General features: G+C 38.5%; 1 protein-coding gene across 19 annotated transcripts in view; it reads right to left on the bottom strand.

Annotated features, from left to right (window-relative positions):
- The window catches only part of TCF4 (transcription factor 4), a 353,355-nt gene that overhangs the window by 175,634 nt on the left and 159,421 nt on the right, over window positions 1-18,300 (bottom strand). For 17 of the 19 annotated variants that reach the window (XM_034995786.1, XM_034995781.1, XM_034995785.1 and 14 more), the window contains one exon: window positions 2,261-2,325. In XM_034995786.1, the coding sequence (XP_034851677.1) occupies window positions 2,261-2,325 (65 nt within the window). Of the gene's footprint in view, window positions 1-353; window positions 793-820; window positions 837-2,260; window positions 2,326-18,300 lie in introns of those variants that run through there. The other 2 variants (XM_034995790.1, XM_034995789.1) reach the window with 2 other exon arrangements.

The raw sequence follows: 18,300 nt of genomic DNA, 5'->3' as shown, positions 1-18,300 counted from the left end.
TCTCCAGCCCCTATTTTCTCAATCAGGGAATTTCCGAAATTTTGCTCTTTTATTTATCCTTACATGATCACACTGTTTATGGATACTGCTGAGACCATGCTAAGCACAGAGACAGTCGGTTCTTGCAAGACTCACAACCATGAAGCAGAAATAAGAGAGAGAGAAATCTCCACACTCCACAGCTACATTATGAAGACTTTTTAAGAAAAGCATATGCAGTCATACTCCGATACACAACAGAATTTTCCTGGCCACGAATGTCTCAAAATGAGCCTCCCAAGGCCCAGAAATTCAGCCATCACACACCAGTCCATCCACCTCTACTCCACCCTCTGCCCCCTTCCACTTCTCACCTTGTGTTTGCCAAAAAAATAACTTCAGTTTCACCCGAGGGAAGTATTTCCCACAAACCGAGGGAGGGTCTGCGTCCCTGCACATACACAGACAGACTCACACGGTCTGGATGATGCTTTAACAAGTTAAGGGGCCTCGCGCTTACTCAGCAGAGGAAATCTTTGTGTCTGTGAGGAATCACGCCAATTCCTATTAGTAAGAAAGGATACAGGGGCGAGGAAGCCTATTCTCTCATTGACCAGAAAAAGAGGCCCAGCGAAAACAGAGACCTCTGCCATGACCATCTGCAAAAAGGAAGGATGTTGTCAACTTTCTTCTCCCCAAAACTCTGACGACCTCTGCCTTGACCCTCAGAAACCAGATACACAGGAACCGGCTCTTCTGCAGGAATTGGGAGCTTTACACTAGAGACTCGGCACTAAGAGGCTTGTCGCCCAAGCTATCTGCCCCGAACATTTGCACTCACATTCCAAAGATGTTTCCGTTGTGCTGGAATGGCTGTAAATTTCTTTCCTGCAGAATTCTTTCCAAACAAACTGCTATGAACTGCACTCTGCAGGCTGTGTGTCAGGAGCTCTTAACCAAGCACTGGTTCACCTCATTGCAACCAAGCTTTCAGATGCCGAATAGGACTGAAGGGGTGGCTGGGCCAGAGGAGGCAATTTTAAAAATGCAAATATATCCGGGGTGGGGGGGGAGGATAAAAAAAATAAACCTCCACCAGAATTCCACCTCTAGTGACATATGACTGATACATAAAGGTGACATCCTTCACAGGCTCTGTTTAATTGCTAAAACTGTCTGCTTACATTTTCCAGGATATATGAAACAGGTTGTTTCAAAATTTCAAAATCGATTTTTCCCCCCCATATCATTAAAGAAAATGGGAGGGTGAGCGGGTTCGAGAGCAAGCATTCCCTTTCCAGCATAAGAAGAATGTACATTCAGTTTGGGTGAGGAATGAAACAGTAGAAAGCTTTGAATCTGAGAGAGGATTATTAAATTCTATCAAGAGTTCTCCCAAGTAAGAAACCAATGCACTGACAAAAAAGAAAGTCCAAATCCTAAGCAAAATAAAAGATTTTTAAACATACGATTAATACCGAATCTGAAGTTAAAAAGCAAGCATTTATACAAACTTGGTTGTCCTAAAACAAAGCTTATACTTTTGGTGATGGATAGTATTTTTAGAACTTAGCTTTCTCTGGAGGGTGCAGAGTATGCAAATGCAGAGAACACAGAGACACAAACACACACATGCTATACCTTTGTATTACACTGGCATTTTATTATTTAATTAAAGTACTCTTATTTTTCTAGCTCACGCATGCTTCCCTTGAGACGGCTTTGCTGTTAGCCTGCCGGCCTTGACTTCCAGCCAAAAACAATTCAGAAACAAAAAGGGACAACAAATCATATTTTCACAGACATTTTTATCCCTCAATACAACCCTGTTTTCACACAACATCATCCAGCCCCTATGAAAACTATAATTTAGGGCAATAACCACCCGAACCCAGGGTCTGACACATGGCTGCACGAAGTATTTCTAGTGTAAGAAATTCTTAAGTTCTTAATTGCAAATAAACTCTTTTGATAGAACCACTTTAACCGACATTGCTAGTTGGCAAACAGTGCCATGGGTACCGACTGATGGATTAAAAAAGAAAAACAAACCAGTGAAGGCACAGTTGTGATACGGGAGCCATCTCTGTGATACAGAGAACGAGGGGTTGATTCCTTCCAAGCTCTGTGCTATTTCATTACTTTCTAAAAGAGAGAGGCATCGGCAGACTTTCGGTGCATCTTAGTGCCATACTCAAAAATGCATCACCTAATTTACAAAACAAACCAATTTACCAGGCTCATTCTTTTCAACCCTTCCCCAAGCAAGATTCTCACTTACCTGGTGGCAACCCTGTAAGTTTGATTCTCTCCCATAAGATGAGTATGAGCCCCTTTCTGTTTTACCTGCCAAGAGAAACAACAAAAAAAGTGTAAATTATGCTTTTCCTTAAAAAAAAAAAAAATCTCCAGGTAACAGACATCTACTTCTCTTCCCCGATGTTTACATACGTAAAGTAGGCACTACTGTCAATGTATGCAAGCAAGAGAGGGAATAGCACTTCCTCACTCTGGCTATGATAAACTGGAAAAAAAATATCCTTCATTCCTATTCTTAGCCAAACTGCTCCACACTTCCAAAAACTGTCATTCCAATGGCCTCCACTTTCTCTAACAAACAAATTGTCAGCCCTTATTTTCACTTTCTTTCTCTCGCAAAATTTAAACAATTTCATTTTTATTTACACAGCAGGCAAATTATCCATGTAATGACCCTAGTCTAGTAATTCCCATTGATTATATTGACACTTAATGGTGAGGCCAAAGCTAATCAATCAAGGCTCTCCAGATGGTGAAAATAGCAAAGAAACTACTCAAAATTCTGAGACACACTCTCTCTCTTTTTTTAAACTCCCTTTCCCAGGGGTACACCCCATCATGATCAAGACGATGATAGAATTTACATTGGGGAGAGGGGGCTTTTGCAAAATCGTCCCCTCTGAACCCAAGTTCAGACTCTACCAATGGACCCAGTGGAACAAGGAATAATGGACTGTCCATGTCTCGTGCCAATGCTAACAACTCAGTTTTTATCTGTAGATGGCTCTACAGAGATATATAGAGCCTCAGGTGCTATTTGGCCACATCTAAGGATAAAATCAAAGCTGCTCATTTGTTTTTGGTTTTTTTTTTAGAAGTATGTTTAGCCATAATAATCTGTAAGGGAGACAATGAAGCCACATTACAAGAGATCTAAGCAGTAGAATTTAGTGACATGTGAAGAGTTGTTATAGAAAATTGATCCTAGGACATCAAAAAGGACTAGTGGCATGACCAAGTACCCAGAAGACAAACCCCACCCCACCCCACCCAAGATGGAGGGGATACTTCTCTCTTCAAGACTAGAGCTGAGAGGGACGTAGCACTTTACCCAGGACTCTACTCTTCTTCTTTCCAATGGGAAGATTCAAAACTAGTATTCTGAGAGAGGGAATTGAAATCCTTCTAAAGTTTATGACCCCCAAGTTTTCCTCCCTCCACTCCACTTAAAATAAATGTTAAAAGTAACGGCAGTCATTTTTTATCTTTTGGTTCAATGACAATGCTATTAGAGTCTACCTTCCTGACACCACACAAAGAACGGATCTTTAATAAATCTTCTATCTTGTCAAAAGTGTACCTGGTATTGAAGTCACTGTATACATAAAATGGAAGGTGATTTTCAAAGAAAGCCAAACCTGAATCTTAAAATTAACCCTCTCTCCCTCGGTATTAACTTTTCTACTGGCTTCAGTGAATCTTGGGTTTAAGAAAACACTCCCCCCTGCTCCCCCATTTCTGGTATAGTGTTCAGTGCAAAGTAGAAAATCAATGCCCATATCAGTTTCAATTCCAATGAAACAGGATACCATCTCATAGACTGTCAGTCTTGAAAGATCTAAGAGAATAACTTTCATTGTATGAGGATTTTACATTAAAGCAAAGACGCATTTACCCGTTTCAGAAGCATAAATGGTCATATACACATATTTACTCTTCTGTGTAAGTCCAATGTAGGCTCCTTATACCCTTTAACTTCCCTTTCTAAATATTACTAGGAGAGAAACTTGACCTTTATGAGCTATCAAATGATGTACGTCCTTCCTCAAGTTCTTGCATCTAAAAAGCTTTAATACAACTACCACATAGTTCCCTTTGACATCATGTTCACTTTTTTAACTGCCAGAAAAGCAGTGGAGAGGTAGGGAGGCAGGCAGACAGACAGATAGAAAGATAGATGGATAAAGCAGAATTTACTATGACTTCCTAGGAAATTGAACATCTAGTGTCCTATTTGGGTAATTCCCAAAAATTGGATTGCAAAATACAGTAAGAAGGAAGAAGGTTATCTGTTTTTTTCTCTAGAAGGAATTACTGAAGCTGTCCCCTATAGAATCTCACCACCTGGCATTATTTCCCAACCCGACACCAGCACATAGACCTGGAAAGATGCATTTTCCTACCAGGATTTGTCTCAATTCATATATATAAGTTGGGGCTATTCCTCCCATTATTTTAAAGCTAGAAGGTCAGTGCAAATAATAAGGGAGAGAGAAAAAGAGAGAGAGAATATGAATGAAAATAAATGGGAGAGAAAGGAGAGAAATCAAGAGAGAAGGAGTGGAATGAAAAGAGCAAAGGGGTAGGAAGGAAGGGAAAGAAGAGAATATGAATTCACGCCACACAGAGTCCCCAAAGTACCCTTGGCTACATAGACCCGGCATTCTTTACTATCATATCAGATACAGACTGCTTAATCTTAATTTTGCTTGTTAAAAAATATTTATCCAGATACAAAAATAAACCCACTGCAAATTACAAGTTGTCAGGGTTAAAAATCTACTCCTGTTTGTGTGGGGGAGGATAAGAGACCAGCATAGACATGAATCATTCTCAGTAATTTGAGTGTTTCCATGACATCAATGGGCACCCGTCCAGGACTCTGTCGAAGTCTGCGAGGTACCGAAGAGGCAACGCAGCCAGCAGGAGGCTGGGAGGTGCACTTTTTTTTAGGGTTTTTTTTTTTTTTTTTTTTTTTTTTTAGGATTATGCTCCTTGTAAAGATTTCATCTGTAGCATCCACTTTTACCATCAAATAGATCGCTCCGGAGATCCTGAGTGAACACATTTCATTCTGATAGTGTAAGTCTTTAACTTTATTACATCTTTTTGTTTCCAAATTCAACTATAAATCTGCCCTCAGAGCCCAAACCCCTGTTTGGGAGCAAAATAATCAGGGACTGTGGATAAACCCAAACACCTTCTCAAACATATGAGACCCATTCCCATCGTTTGCTAATGGCAAACCACAGCCATTTTACAATGACATCTCAGTTTCTAAAACACACACACACACACACACACACACGTGTATCTTTTGTGTAAACTGTCCATTAAAAATTAGCTATGGTTTTGATGTCGATTTTCTGCTTAAAATTCCCTGCAACATTTGTTTCAGATAATAAAATGTTCAAGAGCACTGATAACATGTTTGGGGAGGCTTCTTAAGTGACTATCTGTGCTCCTGAACACAAAAGCCCCTCAATATCTGCGTTTACTCTATGTCAGGCGTGGATTTTTGTCACTTAGACCAACTGGCTGGCGCGGACAGCTTCTTTCCTCCTTTTTCCATTCTTCAACACCCACCTCCCCCCATCCCCACAACCGCAACGGAGCTTTGAAAGAGCGAAAAACCCCATTTTCCCAATATTTAAAAGAGATAGCAGTGATGAGCAAACCCGGCGTGTTCACTGCGGAATTTTCGAGACGACCCTCCAGTACTAGAATGCGACAGCCGCTGCGGATATTTTTTGGCACAAAGACAACAGTGGCAGGGCCAAGCCCCATGGCTAAAACTACTCAAAAGAGGCATAAGGGTAGCATTAATCGCTCAAGTCTTTTACTGCATGGAGTACTGTTGTCCGTATTTTAGAAACTAAAAGTACCCATTAGTAACATTTGTTGTATGCCCATAAAGGGGTGTGTGGGGGGGACTCTGAAATACATACCAGAAACCAATCTTGTCAGGCATTTGATTCATTTTTATACCTAAAAGGACCAAATGTTAAATTTTGCTGCTGGTGATGATTTGCCTTGCATGAAGTGAATGATATGACCTAATGGAGCACATTGAAGGCTGAATGAAAGCTATAGAGACGATTTCATATAAACTAAGTCGACATATTGGCTAAACAACTTTCTTCTGCAAAAATGATGTATACAAGGAACATGTAATACTATGTCACAATTTTTTAAATTAAGCAAGAAAAACGCTGTAAATGAGCAGACACAACTTCCGTCAATCAATCCTTCTGGAGACAAAGGAGATCAACACGCAGCCCCTTCTCCAGAACAAGTCAGCATCTACAGTAAGCAAACAACCCAGAAAGTCAACACGTGTTTTGACCAAATCGAGCCCATCAGCTGCTAAAAACCTATGTTTAAATTTGACTATTAAAAATGGCCACAACTGATAATCAATAAAGGATTCCCTTCCCTCTTCTGTTGCCTTTGAAAAACTAATCTAAGCAGAAAATATAAGCTGCTTCCAATTTTTTTTTTAGATTTTTGTTGATCTAGTCAGTAATCCTTTATCTTGCTACCCCGGGAAGGAGAAGTGGGGGGGAATGTTTTTTGTTTGGGGGCAGTGTTAAGAAATGTCTATATAATTCCAAATTTAGTACTTTTATATTCTTGTATCATTTACTATTTGACTTCTAATTTTTTCTTTCAGTATATCCATGTTATCCTATTGTAAGAGAATGCCCAGGGAAGCGGATGAGAATGAAAATATTACTTGAAGAGAAAAATGATCTCATAAACCCATTCATTCACAGGGATACATCCAAGAAGTATCGGCTCTGGTCGATGACTACACCTGAACAGTTCTAATGCACATGGAAACAAACAAGAACAACTTACTGATACTATGATTTCTGCAGATAAGCTGTGACATAGAAGACCGTGCTGGTGGTTGACCAGCAGGGTGATAACAAGGTCCTGTTTGGGTTTCTAGCCTTTCATTCTTAAAAGGTCACTTTTAAAATTATATATAAATGGTAGGTATCTCACCCACCCCTGAAAAAGAGGCACCTGTACCAAGGGAACATATCATCCCATGAAAAGTCTTAATGTAAACTTATCTGATGCTTCAGGACAAACCAGGCAAGGCTGCTTCCCTGTTAATCCTCATTCTGGGGACTGAAGAATGAGCCTTTTGTTCCCTGGCATCAGACTAGGAACTCATAACCATGTTCGGATCAGAATAAATCTCTGTCCCTGTCCCTAACCCCAACCCATCCCTGGTTACCCTATTAATGAGTATTGTAATTATGATGATGATAGTGATGATGATTCTGCATACTGAAAAGACTATTTTATTAAATAATGACTGAAATATTTGGTGGTTCTGAAAATACACATGAGGTTATTATTTATAGTCCTTTCGTCTTTCCCATGCTCACTTTTCCCTCCTTTGCCCAAATAAGAATAGCTGAGTCCTGGCCATGTATTGTTGCCCATTATGCAAAGGGCTTGTGTAGACTGATTGATTCAATCTGCACAACCACCCTGGGAGGCAGGTAAACACCCATTTTGTAGATGAGGAAACTGAGATACAGAAAATTGCCCAAGACTACACAGGCAGCGTGTGACCTAACCAGGATTCAAACCCTGGCACTTTGATTCCAAAGGCTGTGATCTTAGCACTACTCTGTGCTGCTGGTATTTAAATGCTGGAAAAAAAAAAATCTATAAATAAGCAAGAAGCCCAATACTGAAGACTCAAATCCCAGAGCTCAAAACACTCATGAATTTGATATGAAATTAATGAAAGTGTCTTATAGGTGGTGATAATTTACATTTACATGGTGTTTTATCCCTAAAAGGTCTCTTGGTACTTTAGAGCTATGCAAATGATGCACACCAAAACCCATGACGTCGTACAGTAAGCTGCAGCCATCTCCACGTTAACTTGAAGCAACTAAGCAACAAGAACATGGCAGTGGGCTGCATCTCTACACATTCCCTGTGTGAAGAGCATGACTTCGTATTAAGATGCACAGAGAAGAGTGGAAGAAAAAATATCATTATAATACGGGACAAAGCAGCATCGCTCACAAGGGTCTTCTCTGAAATAATAACCCCACAACAGGCTCCCCAAAACAAAAGGAAGGCTAATTTAAAGGGCCTAGGAAATGTTACACTCTATCTATATCCCTCCCTCAGAAGAAATGTACATTATATCTTAACATATTAAAGCCCCTGACAAGTCCTGCAGTGAAGACATTTAATTTAGCTTAATACTATCTTTCCTAAACTTATGTGAATACACATACCTACCCCATATCTTTTTGTCTCTTAATATAAGTCATGAGGAACTTCGGGAGCTACTATTATTTAAAAACAAAAAACAAAAAACAAAAAACCCTACCACTAAGAATGTATTAGGTTAATATATGTTTGTAATTTCCTGCGAAACAAATAATGTAAGCTTGTTTCAAATAATGTAATCATGTTTTATTTTAACTAAATTGATCTAAAGTTATTGTTCATTATTGATGATTTTCTTTGTAGATACACCTTTGCTATTCTGACTAGCTGGTCAACTTTGCCCCAGATCCTTGTTTGGTGGTGAGAGCCTACCTTTGCAAGAAATCAGAAGTTGACCTTATTCTTCTGATTTCTACAATTCAAAGAGCATTGGTTCTCTCCTACAGAATCTTGCTGTACCAGGACAACTCGGTCTTCAATCCATAGGCATTCAAAAATCCAAATTTAATAAATTTTATGCTAAAAGAATTACAACTCAATTCCAGCAGATAAACTAGTCATTCCACAGCCTAGAAAATTCTCTTCCTCCCCTTCTTCCTAAATTGAGACCAGAAAGAAAAGCGGGGGGAAATGTGAGTAGGCGCATAGTTTGTAGCAAAGGATAATGGGAAATAGGGAGCTAGCCATCTCCCCAGAAAAGACTAGCATCAGTCTTCTCTTTCACTGATGTGCTTAAGCCATAAAAATAGAATACTCAGTGATGATCTATAGCTCTGATCCTGGAAAATTATGAGTTTTGGCTGCATTTCGTCACTGATTCACCTCATCTCGTCTAGACACTGTGTTGCCTTCAGAACAGTGGGTGGACTAAAATTCCAGATATGCCGACTATCCTGAGGCACCACCACCAGAACTCTTCCCTTTGGGGGACTGCCTATGGTGCAGGATCGATACTGAATTTTCCTTAAGGCATTCACATTTGTGAAGCACTGTATGGTATGCAAAGGAATTTAACTTACATATTTAAGACAACACACCCTAAGAACTCCTTAAGTGGGCATTTTAAGCTCTATTTTTATAAATGAGGTCACTAAAATGAAGAAAGAACAACTGACTTACAGGAGTAGAAGAAGTTATACAGGTTATCAAGAGATGAAGCTAGAATATAAACTTCCAATTCCAGTACCAAAGCCCCTTTAGACTCTTTTTGGAGTGTTCAAAATGTAATGTCCGTATCTAGTCCGGTAACAAAGATTATTCCACCTGTCTTCTTCCCAATGTGCACCACAACCCCTCTCCCCTCACATCATTTTAACTCCGTTTGAAAGGCATAAAGGAATGGATAAAAAGGTTAGAAATGATAGGCATTTTGAGTGACCATCCTCTGGTACACCAAAAAGTACTTTCTGAATGCAAAACAAAAAAGTACACCTTAGATTATGCCACATGCCCTAGACAACAGCCAAAATATTCCCCTCACTCGGTGTCATGCTCAGGAGAAGTGCCCGCATTATCAAATTAAAGCACACGAATTTTATGCTTTATTTTCCAAATGCAGGAAAATCTTTCATTGAAAATAACGCTAATTCCACAGAGTGTGCAATTAATCAACATAATCACGGGGATAACTTAGCTGTTTGGGGAGGTGTGTCAAATAACTCTTTACGGCCACTGAAGTGCCACTTCAGTCACCAGAATAATGATTTTCTGAATCAGCAATTTGTACAAGGGTCCCCTGGAGACCTGAAGGACTAAGGGCAACCCCGAAATCACTCGACTTACTTCTAATGAGTAACTTACCACTGGCTTTATATGAATAAGATCTTAATAGTTCTGCCGACCCTGTTTCACATTGTTACCACAGTTTGTGCGTGATGACTGGCTATAATCAAACCACAGCAATTAAGGACTTGTGTGCCCTCTGAAGAAACAACATAAGCATTTGAAAGCTTATTTTTTATTTGAAGAAACATAATAGTTTTTATATAAAAACAAAGAAAGGTCAATCTTGCAATATACACTAAAGGCATCAAAGCAAGCGGAGAGAAATATTTTCGCTAGATTTGTAGGAGGAAAGGAAGACACAGGATGGGTGTGGAGAAAAGCAATCCCTCAAATTCTGTTCTGTGGCTAAGAAACCTTGATGGTCATGACACCGGTTAGGGAGATGCTTCTTACAACAGATTCCTGCCTTCTTTACCCCAGGGTATTTGCATTCAGTGGAGTAGGATCTGGCATTCTAATGTTGTTGTTGTTGTTGTTGTTTAGTAAAATTCTACTGGTTAGTTCAACAAGCCAGGGATAACAGTAACCAATTTAAGTGACAGGCATAGCCTCTAAGGTTACATCAGATGGAACTCCAATAAACCTGGTGGCCTGGTGGATAGCAACAACAACAAAAAAATAGATTACTACCCAATCCAACCCATTTAAATGGATTTTTAAAAACAAATAATTGTTGATCTCCAAGGCCCCTTCTGAGTTCTATTTCAGAAACCTTTTTCTGTCAGCATACTTGGCCTTTAAATTTGTTCGTCTCCACTAATGAAGACTGATTGTTTCAAAGAAATTAGTCTCCCATTACCAAGTATTTTCATTCCCCTAATAAATGACAGAATTCCCAGACATGAGAGTTCCAGAGGTAAAAGGTCGCTCCTCTTCTATCAGACCCACTGGCCACTGCTCTGCAACTATCCCTTTCCCCATTCTATCCCAAGACAGAAATCGCCTATGTACTCCACGGTCAACCTCTAGTGAACATAGTTTTTAAAAGGGCCCTTCGGCCCATGTATTTACCCTTCCATGCTCTACTGAAGACAGTCCATACAAAGGGAGAAAATGTGGTCCTTTGATTCCCCTGGAGGAGATCCATGACATTTCTGGTCAGAGGCAGTAGAAAGATCATATGAATAAAGACTCTGCTGCCTGGCTAATTTTTAATTTATCAGCAAAATTTAAGAAAATCTAGAGCTATGTTTCACCATAAAAATCACTTTTAACAATAAATTATTTGCTGCCCATTGAGCTGATGTTCTAACAGAGTCTTACTGGTATTATATGTAAAAAATAATACTGACCAGACTCTGAGTAAGCCACAGTGGGACAGCAGAGGAAACGTTTTAGTATTATGTTTGTTATAGGATCCATAAAGGAAAATTACATATTTTAGCATCATGGCATGTAGGCAATGGCCTCAGTTTTCAAGCTAAGTTTACAACTAACAAAAATATAACAAGTATCATCTCTCAAAGAAACCACAAGTATATTTGATATGATACTCAAGACTGAACAAAAGTAAGACGGATGGGAATCTCATGAAGATTTAAATATAGTTTAGACATGTGTATAATATATACAAGCATTATACTTATATATATACAAATATACATAAGTAACATTTAAAAAATTTTTAAGTGCTTTTCATTTAAGTAATCCCTATACCCAACATGGGGCTCAAACTCTCGACCCTAAGATCAAAAGTTGCACGCTCTTCCTACTGAGCCAGCCAGACGCCCCCATTTTAAACCCCAGACAGAAGATAATGCAAGTGTCATTCATTTATATATGTAAAACAACAGATATATTAGATGACCATTTCTTCAGCCTTAGCACTGAATTATAATTGGTCTCTATTCCCTAAACATCCATCACTGAGAAGCTGGGGGTGGGGGGGGACGGGAATAGCCCAAAATTCAAAATACATTTCAAAGCATCCATAGAGCAGACAAAGAATGAGAAGACTGCTAATTCTTGAACCTGATCAACTTTAAGAGATCAGGCCCACCACAACCAAAGTGGAAGGCAAACAGGACCAAACTCCTCAGAGTCCAACTCCCCTGTGACACGAGTCACAGCTAAAGGAAGATGATGGTTCACAGATAAAATTACACGAGCCACTGAGTCCCACACTATGATGCTTAAGGAAAGCCTCCCAATGACTGAATACATGGGCATGACTACAACAAGAGAAGGCGGGGGGCACAGGAAGGAAGAGGAGAGGCCGTGGAAAGGATGGTCAAGGTGAAGAAGGGAGGAAGGACAAGGGGAGTAGTCAGAATACTGACCTCATATGAGCAAAATAGGCAAGAAAATAAAGTACATTACAAGGAATAGATGTTTACAGACAGCAATTTTCAGTTCGGAAACTTGCAAAAATGATCATCTGAATAGTTGTAAAAGAGGTCCAAAAAACATGAACTATGGAAATAAATATTTGTTGGTGCCTCTGTGTACCCCGTGTTGGCTGCTGGTACATCAACAGTGGACACTGTTCTCAAGAGGTAAGGATTTAGACGGTTGAAATGCAAGGGAGCAAACCCAACAATGTACATCAGTAAGAGGTGAATGGGTGTACTGAAAAGCACAGAGGAGGAGAATGCCTAATAGAACCTCATCATGGTAATAGATGGAAACAGCAGAGATGTGTATTTGAGATTCCATGCAAGATGCCATTATAACTCAGGGGCAACTTGATATTTGTTAGAAAGCAGTTCATAGTTACTTGACATATTAAATAAATCAGAGATACTTGTATCATTTATTCAAAACAAAGTTTAAGGTAACTTTCCAACTTCCTAAAATTGGAAAGACAGGAAACTGGAAAAAACTTAGATGACATTTTCCCCCTTCCTTAACTCTAAACTCTTTGATCAGTCCATATTTTAGGGAGCTGGCTGGGATATTTTGAAGTCATTTGCTTACAAATCAGAGAAATTTACAATACAAGACAAAAGGGACCATCGGTGATTTGCTCCTTTAACATCTCACACTCTACAAACCATAACCAAAAGAAGCAAAACCAAACAAAAAGAGGTTCCACTTAAACTACCATTCTCAATGTCTGCCCGGGAGGATAGCTTCATTTGGTCTGCAAGGAAGCCAAAAATGCCTTTATAAAACATTGCGATGTTAATAGATAGTCATTTTCCTCCACAAGACAAGTGACAACTCTTGATGCTATGAGAGAGTTTTCTCCTAGGGATTATCTGCCACATCCATTACCTACAAAGAGTCATACGGCAAAATTTCAATGATTTTTCTTTTTGAAGTCCATTCCCAACTTAGTCCCAACAAGAATTCTTCTTAAGTGTAATCAGACCAGGAGAAACTATGAAAGCAATGAAAATACAATCAATGGTAAGATGAAATCAACCACTTAAAAATTCAAGACTGGTATATACTCTACATGTTATTTGAACTATCAGGAGTCTATTTAGCAAAATCAATCAAACAAACCCCCAAAATTTATTTTCAACGGAAACAAATTAGCTGTCATTCTCAGTATTAACCTACAACTTTATAATCACTACAAATATATGATTATTTTTATAAAAATGCAAAAACAAAACACACCAAAAAAACCCAACCCTGGAAAGTGAAAGAAATGAAGAACCCCTCACACCAGTCGATTCCAATCTGAGCAGCCAGCAGAGGGCGCACATGCCCCGACAAGAGCTGGCTGTGGCCAGGCACCACCCAAACTCACTTAGCACTAAGCCTGACCAAAATTTGAATACAGGGAGTGGGGGAGAAGGGGGGAGAAAGAATCATCCCGTCAGTGGCATTAATGAAACAAGTGTGCTCACTTTAGGATCAGTGGGAAATATACACAAGTACACTTTATTATTAAATGCGGACTTTAGCAGATTTCTTAGCTGCTTCATGGGAAGTTGTCCATTAAAAAGATACAATTCTTTGTATGGAAGTGTTGTTATATCAGTTTTCAAGGTCACTGCAGTTTTTTATAGTTCTATATTAAGAATTATCTATAATACATGAATTTGTGGAATAACATATATATTAAATTTCTAACACACAAACACTTGTTTTGGTGAGTATATTAAATTAACTTTTGTAAATAGAGTCTCTTTTAGTATATTTCCATGTGTCATATACAAATATACTAATGAATTTTTGTAACCCTGGAGCAATCAAAAATATGTATCATTTTATGGTTAAATGAGATACATAAGTTACTTATTTTTCCACTTGTTTGTGCTTGATTGATTATTTGGGTCTCTGTATTATAGTATTTGGGGTTACAGGGGCACCTGGGTGGCTCAGTCGGTTAAGCATCTGCCTTTGGCTCAGGTCATGATCCCAGAGTCCTGGGATCGAGTCCCACATTGGGCTCCCTGCTCAGCGGGGAGCCTGCTTCTCCCCCTCCCTCCGCTGCTCCCCCTGCTTGTGCTTTCTCTCTCTCTCAAATGAATAAATAAAATCTTTTTAAAAATGTATAGTATTTGGGGTTACAGCAGATTTTACTAGAGGAATACCTGACAGCTATGTATGAACATGTACGTATAGAAAGGGCACTGTTTATTCTTTTAAGGAAGTTTTCCTATAAATGCAAAAGCCACAAACTCCTCCTAGAGTTTTCTAAGCTTGTGATTTCAGAAACAATATCACGACTTGAAAATAAAAATGAATTACCTCATGAAAGCACCACATTAAAATCGACATCAAATACTATATTTTTTACATTTACATATAAAAGTGAAATAATCCATAGAATGTTCAATGTCTAATTTCGAATAGATTGAAATAAATGGAAGGTGTGCATTTAAGTTTCAAGATGGAAAGCTTGGTAGGATAATTAACAGCCACTTGTCCATCCACCTAAATGATCATTTCAACCTCACATCTCCTCACCAAACAAACAATGAAGCCATGTAACATCTCCATAAGGTGATTTTTTTTTTCTTAAGCATTCTCGGTAGATTTGAGAGTTGAACTTAATTTACAGCATCTACAAACCAGGTGGTTTAGGTTACATGTAGGTCATGATAAATAATACTCATCTTTCGGCTGATGTGCCTACACCATTTCTGCATAAGTTAAAATGACGATGTTTTATTATTCCTAAGCACTCGATTCTGAAATGTTTGCACAATCTGTTAAGTCCAGGCAAATTTAAACGATTTTGACATGCAGCCTGCTAAGGCCAGTGACAGGGATAATGCCTCTTTACGTGGGTAAAATTTTGTGACATATAGGTCACTCTCTTAAGGGGATTCAACTGTGTGTCTCTTCTTTGCATTTCCACCACAATCCATCCTGCAGCCTGGAGCTGAGAGTGAGATGCAAGAAAGGAGCCGAGTGCTCAAAGCAAAAATCTGCTTCCAGGACAATCCATTATATCTGACAAGTTAAATGTTCCATGGTAGGCCATATGGCACGAGAGCAGGCCCGACGATGGGAGAGGGGAACTCGGCAAATGCATCACAATTAAGGAGTTTGGCTACAGACTTTACTTTGAATTACTTTTTTTTTTTTATTAAATTTTAAATGCTGCCCCCCCAATTTTTAACTGAATCCCTTTTATGAGACAATTTCTAAAGAAGTTCCACAATATCTTTTCCGTCTTGTGACTGTGGGTACTGAAATCTAAAGGCTAAGGTACACATGGCTCTTTTTATCAAATGGAGTTTCAAAGAGGACGACCTGTAGCCTCATTTAAAAAAATTTCAAGACAAATAATAAGTAGGCTCTATCTGTTCACCAGACTAGAATATGCAAATGAAACTGGTCATTAGATTGGGACATTTGAGTGAAACTGATAGGACATTAATGTAATTCGGTTTCCATTCTTAAGTCTAAAAAAATCTTAAAAGCCATATAGACATAACTGGTATGTCCCTGTTTCTTCCATGGTTTACTTAATAGTTATCAGATTAACAAATTCACCGAAGACTTCCTCAGTTGAATTTAGCTCTTAGCAGGCCACCAGAAAGGAACTCTGCATTGCTAATACCATGCCTCAGAGACAAGTCTTATAAGCTCTCTAAGACATTCCTTAAAACCAGGTGGTCCATGGTAATAAATACTGGTTGTTAGAAACAACGTCATGTAAATAATATCTGGACTATGAGCAAGGTGTGCATGTATTACATTAAAGGAGAGGAACATGAGATGACCAAAATAGTATCATTACACCGCGTATACCACCATTCATTATGTCACTCTTTTAAAGTAAAGAAAACAAATGTTCTTATTTCTCCTGAAGAATTCTCAAGAAGAAAACTGGACATACACTAAAAACTGAACACGCTTTCTAGAGAAGTGTCCAAATGCAGCTGGTCTAGTGTCTAATAGTAAGCTTACACCCTCAGTTCCTGGGGATAACACATTCTTAAGGAAATTTTTATATAATTTGATATTTATATATGTATATAGGCATACATATATACAAATTAGAATGGGTAGGTTCTTCTAAACAATAACAATTATCGTTCAAGTACTCACACTGGTTTGCAAACATGAAATTCATGACGATTGAAACACGTATGCATCTTTCCGAAAGAGAAGACGCTAAGACTAATTTCCCTAAACTATTTTCACTCTCCATTTCTCCAGAGGGTCACTATTTCCCTCCAATGTACCCACTTCTGCCTTAATTAAGAATAACATTATTTCAAAGAGCATATCCAGATACTTTATAAAAATGGGTCATTTTTCTTCACGTGTAAAATTAGTAACACATTTTCTGGTGGTCCCGAAGTTAGTATTTGTTAATAATCTAATATAATCTCATATTTGCAGCTCTCTTGTTTTTGAACATGAGACAGTTCGCTGAGTTATGAAGATGGCATGTGGATTATGAATTCGTCATTTGCACTAAAATCAATTGTTATAGCTCTTTGTTTTTATCAAGTGCTTTACATAAGCTTCATCATAATCCTGCTAGGTAGGTATCATAACTATTATCATTAATACTTTCATTCAATATGTAAGAAAAAAGGAGATTCAGAGAGGTTAATGTATTTGCCTTAGGGCACCCAGCTATGCAACGGAGCCAAATCTGACCAAGCCTACTTCTGATGTCAGCATTTTATCACCATGCCATACCATATACTTCATGAAGTACGAGTATTAAAAAGATTTAAGCAAGTGTTACTTGGGAATGCAAGTATATATTATATATTTTTATTTCATATTGAGGAAAAGTAGCCAAATATTCTGGTATTACAATAATGCCCCATTTGAAAAAGGCATCAGGATCCTATGCCTGGGTTTTCTAGGAGGAATGATCACCTACTCAACACACAATTACGTATGAACACACTCACACACATACACACACTTGCAAGATGTAGCCATGTATGCCTCAGCACCAACAGAGTGCATTGGGCCATTGTGTACTGTAGATCCTATTTCTGTGTATCCAGACCCACATTTTTATTACTAATTAAAATGTCCAGATGGTAAAATAACACCTGATCTGAGGGGCTTTTAAGTACAGTAATTGTCAACGCTCAACTCCTACATTGTTAACAAATTGGAAAAATTGGCCTGCACTGAGTTTTATATGTACTGTTTCCAAACCAAAAGTGAAATGCAGTTAAAACTAATAATTTGAACACAAAAATGCCCACAGGATACTCTTCACCAAGAAAAAAAAAAAAAGGAGAAAGATCTGCCATTCAAATCATCACTATTGAGAGAAAGTCTGTGAACTCCAACAGAACCGAACGTCATATCATAGCTATACAGTTGTGTTTTATGGGGGAAAAATACATAATAGGGGAAAAAATGAGGTTAGAGCTAGCTGTTCAATAACCATTCAATTCTATCATTTCATGAGGCCCTTCTCTGCACCTTTTGTATTATGGGTTCACTAAATAAAAACCAATTAATTTTTAAATGTATTTGTGTCTCTTTTTCTTCTTGTTTTTTGGTTTGTTTGTTTGTTTGTTTGCATTTTTATGCCACATATAGGTACAGACCTTAATCATAACACCAAAACATTTATTATCTCATCTGCTGTTTAAAAATACAAATTCTGGGATGACCCCTGAAATTCAGGCTAGACCTTCCTTCATGAATAATATACTTGGGTAAATGACAAATGCTTTTAAAATGTTTTAGCAAGTTACTTCCTAATCCTAAGTGGATTCTTCTTTTTTTCTCAAGCAAACATTTTTGCAAATATTTAGGCTGCTTTGATACGCAAATGTTCTTCCAAACATTTCCCCCAGCCAGCCACTGAAATCTCTCCACAGACCCCAACCAATGGGAAAGTTTGCAAGGGAAATATGAGAAACAACTGGATAAGAACACTGCCAGGAACCC

The sequence above is a fragment of the Mirounga leonina genome, unplaced genomic scaffold (genome assembly GCF_011800145.1).
Source record: "Mirounga leonina isolate KUSES-001 unplaced genomic scaffold, KU_Mleo_1.0 Mir_93, whole genome shotgun sequence".
Classification (NCBI taxonomy): Eukaryota; Metazoa; Chordata; class Mammalia; order Carnivora; family Phocidae; genus Mirounga; species Mirounga leonina.
The sequence above is the reverse complement of the archived record's forward strand: the minus strand, read 5'-3'. Positions and strand labels throughout refer to the sequence as shown.